Source organism: Mastomys coucha, unplaced genomic scaffold (assembly GCF_008632895.1).
Source record: "Mastomys coucha isolate ucsf_1 unplaced genomic scaffold, UCSF_Mcou_1 pScaffold18, whole genome shotgun sequence".
Lineage (NCBI taxonomy): Eukaryota > Metazoa > Chordata > Mammalia > Rodentia > Muridae > Mastomys > Mastomys coucha.
In genome coordinates, this window is record NW_022196900.1 from 89333910 (window position 1) to 89342557 (window position 8648).

Consider the following 8648-nt stretch of genomic DNA (forward strand, 5'->3'; position numbering starts at 1 on the left):
GGGGGTGGTAATGGTTGTGGTGTGTGTGTGTTGGGGGGGAGAGTAGGATCAGCTGCGCCCACGGCTTGGGCAACATGCTGCTGTCTAAAGTGCTCTATGTGGAGTCCTGGTTAAGAGCCCAGACTGAGAGGAGACAGTTTGGGTTCCTATTTTGGATCACAGTGTGGCCTCAGGCAAGCTGCTTAACCACTAGGTAGTTGGTTCGATTCCTCGTCTGTCTGCTGAGTTTAAACAAGGCACCTCCCTCTGGATATTATAAGCAAGTCTATTTATGTTCAGGGTTGTGGTCTACCACAAAGGAGGTGCCCACTCTGTTAAGGCTTGGTTTTTATTTTGAAGCAAGGTCCTGCAATGTAGCTCAGGCTACCTCACACGTAGAATCTCATCCTTCTAGGTGCTGACTTGCTCTGCTGATCCTTAAGGAAGTTTTTGGCTTTTTTGAGACAGCGTTTCTTTGTGTAGCTCTGGCTGTCCTGGAACTCACTCTGTAGACCAGGCTGGCCTTGAATTCACGGAGAGAACCTCCTGCCTCTGCCTCCCGAGTGCTGGGATTGAAGGAGGACCTTGAAAAACTTTGGCAATGCATCTGGTATAGCCCTTCAATCCTTCCTCCTTCTTGTTGCCTGCCTCCCCAGGCACACTGTTTGCCAAGGCCACCTTCTGTCTCCTAGATTTGCATGATGCTCAGGTATGGACTGAGCACGCCAGAGCTCCCAGGTGTCTTCACCTCCCTTGATTTGAAAACTATGTTCCTTTCTATTGAGCCCACGTGGCCGAGTCAATTTAGTGATCAGATAACACTCTTCTACAGCTCGTGTGGTCACATCACTTCCCCCTCTGTCCCCCCAATCCCACAGGTACACACACAGTTAGCTCGGGACTACAGTTGTCTCAGACAGCATCAAGCAGGGAAAGAATTTGGGGCTAGGGTGAGGCAGAGGTCCAAAGATTGCCTAGGGTGGTGCCAGAGAATTAGGGTGAGTGAGGACGTTAAGCTGTTCGCATCAGCTAACCTGGTGGGTAAGTCAGCTCCCCTCTGAGCCTTGAGTTCTTTGTCTGTAAAATGGGTTGTGGAGAGGTCTAGTGAGAAGGGTCAAGGGCCCTGTGGTACCTGAAAAGGTCACTGATGCCTGGGTTCTACCAATTTTGGCTTGTTTGTTGGTTTGATAGAGGGTCTTACTATGTAACCTTGACTGATTCAGTAAATCCGCCTGCCTCTGCCTCCCAAGTGCTGGGATTAAAGGCGTGCACCACTACTGCCCAGCTCACTTTTTGTTTTTAAGGCAGGGTCTCACTATGTAGCCCTGGCTGCCCTAGAACTTGCTATGTAGACCAGGGTATCCTCAAACTCAGAGAGGCACCTGCCTCTGTCTCCCAATTGCTGGAGTTATACCACTACACCAGGAAGATTCTAACAGTTTTGACTCAAGAGACACCAGTGGGTAGAAAAGAGAATCCTGGTCTTTCTTAGGCATCAACCACGCATGCCAGACACTTTTCCATTCCCCTTCTCTGGGATCCTTATATTCAAGTCATGAAGCAGATTGTAGCCTTCCGTTTGTCAGATGAGGGAAACGGGGCTTGGCTTGTGCGGTGATGAACCGGCATTTAGAGAGAATGTGCCTGATTCTGCCTGACTTTCATTACAGGTGGTACTTTGGAAAGATCAGTAGAAAGGATGCAGAAAGGCAACTTCTCTCCTCTGGCAACCCTCAGGGGGCCTTCCTCATTCGGGAAAGTGAGACCACCAAAGGTGGGTTGGTACCATGTCACCTGCCGTTAAGGACAGTGGGGCAGTGCTTGGGTCAGGGCCAAGTGGAGGGGCAGAGCTAAGATGGGCTCTGGGAATTGCCTTTGGGGGCCTCTCCCTGCTCTAAGTCTGAGGGAGGAGAGGACTAAATGACCCTTTCTACCCAGGTGCCTACTCCCTGTCCATCCGTGACTGGGACCAGAACAGAGGCGACCACATAAAGCATTATAAGATCCGAAAGCTGGACACGGGTGGCTACTACATCACCACACGGGCCCAGTTTGACTCCATACAGGACTTGGTGCGGCACTACATGGGTGAGCTGCTCAGTGTGACCATGTTGTCACGATGGGGAGACTGAGACCTAGAGAACAAAAAGATCTCCTAAAGAAGTAGTGGTGGGACTGGAGAGATGGCTCACTGTTTAAGAGCACTGACTGCTCTTCCGAAGGTCCTGAGTTCAATTCCCAGCAACCACATGGTGGCTCACAACCATCCGTAAAGAGATCTGACTGGAAAAAAAAAAAAAGAAAAAAAAAAGGAAGTGGTGGCTAGGCCAAGTATACGTGTCCTTAGGCTAGGATCCTGCTCTGTGTGGATTCTGAGCAAGCCAAGGCGTGACAAAGCAAAGCCTCCTAACGTTCTTGCTTCCAGACCTAAGCCTGTGGGAAGTTTTGAAAAATTTACATTTTATTTATCTTGGGGGAGGGGTTTGTGCTTGTCAGAGGACAACTCCGCGGATGTTGATTCTCTCCTTCAGACAAGTGGGTGGGGATGAAGCTCACAGCATTGGGGTTGCCAGCAGACCCCTTTACCTGCTGAGCCAAATCTTTCTGGCTTCAGTCTATGGAAACTTTGTGGGAACTTTGTTGTTCTCTCTCTCTTTCTCTTTCTGTTTGTTTCTGTCTCTGTCTCTCTGTCTCTCTTATTTTCTGGGTGTGTGTAAATCAGAGGACAACTTGAGGGAGGGAGTAAGTGCTTTCCGTCCACCATATGGATCCCAGAGAGCAAACCTGGGTGGTTCGGCTTGCTGCTGGCTCAGGCCTTTACCTGCTGAGCCATCTTGCTGGCCCTATTGTACTTCCTAGGCAGAGTTGTATCATAGACTCTAAGCCAGCAATTCTCAACTTTCCTAATGCTGCGACCCTTCAATACAGTTCCTCATGGTGACCCCTCCAACCATAAAATTATTTCGTGGCTACTTCATAATGGTCGGTCGTTTTGTTCCTGTTATGAATTGTAATGTAAATATTTGATAGGCAGGATATCTGATATGTGACCCTTGTGAACGGGTCCTTCAACCCCGGGGAGGGGTCATATCCCACAGGCTGAGAAGTGCTGCTCTAAGCATGGCTCCCAGAAGCTGATAAGAACTTTGGGGAGACTCTCTGGCTGTTGTATGCTACAACCTGGATGTCAGGGACAAGGCTGAAGGAGCCGTTCCCTTGGACAGTTGGGGTCATCGCCCAAGCAGCGACAGCAAACAAGCAGAAGCCAATGCCTTGGAAGCTGAGCTGGAGGCAGGACCTGACCAGACAGAGGCCTGGTTGTGGGGTTAAATAGTTATGGTTCATCCTGGAGTAAAACCCAAGTATGGAGGCCGGGCAACTTCATTGACTGCTTAGGCCCAGGATGAGGTCTGTGGCAGGAATGGCTCATGTCCACAGTTTTGCCTCAGACCCTTACCTCTGTTTTCACTTGTCAGAACTGGTCCTTGTCCTTAAAGGACCTGGCTGGAGGCCACCTCCTAGATGGACCACAGGGATCCTCTCTCTCTTGTGTACTATTCCCTTGGGCTCTAACAAGTTCGCCCACTCAGACGACTGAGCTTCTTTCCTGGCTGCGAGCTCAAGTATGAACCTTTGTTTTCCTTTCCTTCAGTTTCTCTTTCTTTTCTTCTTTCTTTCTTCCTTCCTTTCTTTCTTTTTTTTTTTTTTTTTTTTTGCTTTTTTGAAACAGAGTTTCTCTGTGTAGCCCTGGCTGTCCTGGAACTCACTCTGTAGACCAGGCTGGCCTTGAACTCAGAAATCCACCTGCCTCTGCCTCCCAAGCGCTGAGATTAAAGGCGTGTGCCACCACTGCCTGGGTTTGTCTTCCTTCCTTCCTTCCTTTCATTCTCTTTTTCCTTTTAATCTTGGATTGTGAAGACAAACTACAAACTATTTAGATTCTCTGGATTTATTTATTTATTTATTTATTTATTTAAGATCCCTGTAGCCTAGGCTAGCACCAAACTCCTTTCTCTTTCCTCAGCCTACTGAGTGCTGGAATAATCAGCATGAGCCATCATATCCCACTAGGCCCTGGTTATTTATGGCCCCTAAGCTTTAGGTCTGATGCTGGCCTACCATAGAATTTCAGAGAGAGTATCCATAACTCCTATCTGTGACCTCCTTCCATCTGCCCTTCCAGAAGTTAATGATGGTCTGTGCTACTTGCTCACGGCGCCCTGTACCACCACGAAGCCCCAGACTCTAGGCCTGGCCAAGGATGCCTGGGAGATTGACCGAAGCTCCATAGCGTTTGAACGCAGGCTGGGCACCGGCTGCTTTGGAGACGTGTGGCTGGGTAGGAGATGGGGGTCGGGGTGGGGATAGAGGGTGCTGCGGAGGGAGTTGTCTGGGGTCTGGGAAAAGGCACAAGACTTGCGGGAAGCCAGTTTTGATGAGTATGCTGCCACCTAACAGGCACGTGGAACGGCAGCACAAAGGTGGCAGTGAAGACGCTGAAGCCAGGCACCATGTCCCCGAAGGCATTCCTGGAGGAGGCACAGATCATGAAGCTGCTGAGGCACGACAAGCTGGTGCAGCTGTACGCCGTGGTGTCGGAGGAACCCATTTATATTGTGACAGAGTTCATGTGCTATGGTGAGGGGGACAGGGCAGGAGGCGGGGTTTGGATGGGTGACAGGGGCTACCACCTGCAAACGGACTAGAATCTGTATAGTTACAGACTGGGGGGAACGGCAGGTTAGGGGGCGGGGGACTGTTGCAGGGGGCGGGGCCTCTTCTTGCTAGAAGGTGCTTAGTCAAGTAGTGGATCCTTCTGAGCATACCAGAGCAAGCTCTGGGATGGAGAGCAGACCTGGAGAGGAGTCTAAGTGGGATGTGTCCAGGGGTTCGGAGGTGGAGTCAGAACAGGAAGGTTGGTCTAGGTGAAAGAACCAGGAGCGAGGGAGGCGGAGGGAGGTTAGATTGGCTGGGTAAGGGCAAGGTCATTGTAAGAAGGCTTGTTGGAAGTAGAGTCCTGCTGCTGATTTTCTGGCTGTTTCTCCCTAGGTAGCTTGCTGGATTTCCTAAAGGATCGAGAGGGTCAGAACTTGATGCTGCCCCATCTAGTGGACATGGCTGCCCAGGTAAGCTGGACCGGCAGGCTTCATCTCCCAGACCTCTCTCCTACTGTCCTTCCATACACCCATATACCTACATCCACTAAAACTACAGCCTAGCCCACCTTATGAGCTCTGAGACCAGCGGCTGGAAGATGCGGTTGAGTTTCACCCCTGCGCTCTGGACAGCACTGGGGTGGGGGTGGGGTGTCTATCAGGACAGTTGAGTTTTCAGGAGACTCCCACACACCCCTCAGGTGTAATTATGCTAGCGCCTGCCTCTCACTTCCTTTCCCCCTCCCTCCTAGGTAGCTGAGGGCATGTCCTACATGGAGCTCATGAACTACATCCACCGGGACCTGAGAGCAGCCAACATCTTGGTGGGGGAATATCTAACATGCAAGATTGCTGACTTCGGGCTGGCACGCCTCATAGAGGACAATGAGTATAATCCCCAACAAGGTGAACGAACGGTCTCTCCCGACCTCCCTAGAGATCAAAAACTCTTAAGGGTTTGCCATGCACCCCACAGAGTAGGAAACCCTTCCGCATCCCTGATGATCCCAGACACCCCCAGTCCTGATGTGAATCATATGCAATTCTGAGTTCCAGTCTCCCCTCTAAACACTGCTACCCACATGCCCTGAGTTACCTAACTTCTGTGTGTTGCCCTTCCTGATCTACGAAGTGAAAATACTTAGTCCACAATAAGAAAATAAGTATTTACCAGCTACTGAGTACCAGACACTGCTAAGTTGATAAATCCTTTATTTTTTAAAGATTTATTTATTTATTTATTTATTATGTGAGTACACTGTAACTGTCTTCAGACACTCCAGAAGAGGGCTTAAGATCTCATTACGGATGGTTGTGAGCCACCATGTGGCTGCTGGGATTTGAACTCAGGACCTTTGGAAGAGTAGTCAGTGCTCTTAACTGCTGAGCCATCTCTCCAGCCCTAAATCCTTTAAAAAAAAAAAAAGGATTTATTTATTATATGTAAGTACACTGTAGCTGTTTTCAGAAACACCAGAAGAGGGCTTAAGATCTCATTATGGGTGGTTGTGAGCCAACTTGTGGTTGCTGGGATTTGAACTCAGGACCTCTGGAAGAGCAGTCAGTGCTCTTAACCACTGAGCCATCTCTCTAAAGTCTTAAGCAGATTTAAATAGACTAACTTTAAGTCTTAAACAGAAGGCAACAGAGATTAATAGCCCCAGATCTGTAGCAGGAATGCCTAATGTGGATCCCAGCCACTTGTTGGTTGTGCTAGCTGGGCGGAGAACTTATTCCACATCTTCTTTTTCTAATTGGTAAGTTGAGGTCAATGTAGTGAGGGCTTAATGTGTTAACTGACAGGTTTCCTAAAACAGTACTGCGGCCTGGGGGCTGTAACTCAGTGAGAGAACCTTGCTTAGTGGAAGGGGGACTGAATTTGCTCCAGCACCATAAAACTCAAACCAAGACAAATGAAACTGTGACTGACCCTTAGTAAAGAAAGGCTAGACACGTTGTACTATCTTGAGAAACAAAACCATGTATGGAAAGTGCCTGGCACTGTACCACTCATGCAATAGGTGCTGACGTCATAAAGAGCAGGTCTTTTCTGCTGTGCACAGAGCCCTCTGTGCTCGGGATCCCAAGATATCCAATCCTAAAGTTCTCTTAATCCATCAGTTCCCAGGGACACCCCTTCCCCCATTAACCTTCCTTCTCCCCAATATCTCCAGGAACCAAGTTTCCCATCAAGTGGACAGCCCCAGAGGCAGCCCTCTTTGGCAGATTCACCATCAAATCAGACGTGTGGTCCTTTGGGATTCTGCTGACTGAATTGATCACCAAGGGCAGAGTTCCTTACCCAGGTGAGCCTGGAGTTGGGGGTGTGGTCATAGAGAAGGGCCTTCTCCACCCCTGTCCTTCCGCTGGCTGACAGAGCTCCACTCCTCAGGTATGAACAACCGGGAAGTGTTGGAACAGGTAGAGCATGGCTACCACATGCCCTGCCCTCCAGGATGCCCAGCATCCCTGTATGAAGTCATGGAGCAGACCTGGCGTCTGGATCCAGAGGAGAGGCCCACCTTTGAGTACCTGCAGTCTTTCCTGGAAGATTATTTCACCTCCACGGAACCACAGTACCAGCCTGGAGACCAGACATAGCCTGACTGGGCATCAGTGATGCTCTGCTCTGGGAGCATGTACTTGCTCTTGCCAAGCCCCAGGGCACTCTGGTCCCAGTGCCTGAGACTTGGAACCCTGTGGAATCCTAGCACATCAGAGAAGGTCGGACGCTCTAAAGCCATTGAACAGAGGTTGCAAATGGAGACTAGACATGCATCTCTTACTTTCTCTGACTCCAAGCACTGTTTCTTCCCTTCCCACCCATGCCCCATCCAAAAATCTAGGGCACCCCACTCATTTCACAGATGAGGTAAATGGATGCTCAGAGCTCATCTCTGAGACACTCTGACCCCAGTACCATTAGGCTCCTACAGATTGGTAGTCTCTCTCCCCATCTCCTAAAAATGCTCATACTTTGTCTAGGTATTTATAAAATTGTATTTCTCTTCTTCCACTTATCCCTTACTCCTGCTTTCCTACCTCCCATCAGCCTGCTCCAGCCTAGACCTTAAGAATTTAATTCTTAGGATCTCTTGGGTTTCTCTAAGTTATAAAGGCAGGGAACAAATGCCTTTGCTTGATTTCCTGCCTTCAGAGCGGATGCTCTGGTGCAGGCCCAGGTCTGAGGGAGAGAGCCGTTGAAGGCTCACCACCTCTCTGAGGGATGTATGTGTGTTTCCTCATTATAAGAACAACGATGACGTGCACATGAGGCTAGAACAATTCCCTGAGCCATCTTTGGGGGGTGGGGGCGGTGGTAGTCTGCAGAAGGCGAAAAGGATGGTTTTGTCTATTTGTGAGGAGGGCAGAGTGGGGTGGTGAGCAGTTCCCTCTTACCTACTAAGTACCACGTACCCAGTTCATGGAGTCTCAGGACACCCCTATGTCCTGCTGTTCACCCACATGCCAGTTTACCGTGAGCTGAGAGACACAGAAAGCAGGTGATGGCAAATAGACAAATGTGGTTTTGAATCTGCATACAGTTGATTCCTTACCCGATTTCAGCCTACTTCCCAGCCATCACAGGCACACTGGTACAGTCTTAGGCCTCCCATGGCAGAGGCATGGGGAGGAGTACAACAAAACCCTCTACAGCTCTCAGGTTCTCCAGAACAGAGCAAGAGGAGGATGGAGAGAAGAGGCCTGGCTCATAGGACACTCCTGGAGAGTGGCATGGGTTCTTCGCCACCCCAGGGAGCTTTTGGAGACCTTTGGAAGTATTTTTGTTATAGTGATTGGGAGCACCTATGAGCTGCAGTCAGGGATGGTAGACAATCTTTGATGTACTTCTTGGGTCCTCTGCGGAGAAACTGGCAGCCTGGCGTGATGCCTCTGTGTGGAAACCAAGAGAACAGGAACTGTGGATTCCCACCTCTCCTGTCAGGAAGTGTTTATTGGCCCTCTGACTTATGGATGGGAGAGAGGAGAGGAGTCTGGGAAATGGGAATCACT

General features: G+C 49.7%; 1 protein-coding gene across 3 annotated transcripts in view; it reads left to right on the top strand.

Moving 5' to 3' along the window:
* Positions 1-7908, top strand: part of Fgr (FGR proto-oncogene, Src family tyrosine kinase) — a 29086-nt gene extending 21178 nt beyond the window's left edge. For all 3 annotated transcript variants that reach the window (XM_031378948.1, XM_031378949.1, XM_031378950.1), the window contains exons 6-13: positions 1650-1753; positions 1918-2067; positions 4163-4318; positions 4438-4617; positions 5029-5105; positions 5387-5540; positions 6809-6940; positions 7027-7908. In XM_031378948.1, the coding sequence (XP_031234808.1) occupies positions 1650-1753; positions 1918-2067; positions 4163-4318; positions 4438-4617; positions 5029-5105; positions 5387-5540; positions 6809-6940; positions 7027-7235 (1162 nt within the window). In that variant the 3' untranslated portion in view covers positions 7236-7908. The remainder of the gene's footprint in view (positions 1-1649; positions 1754-1917; positions 2068-4162; positions 4319-4437; positions 4618-5028; positions 5106-5386; positions 5541-6808; positions 6941-7026) is intronic.
* Positions 7909-8648: the final 740 nt, after the last annotated feature.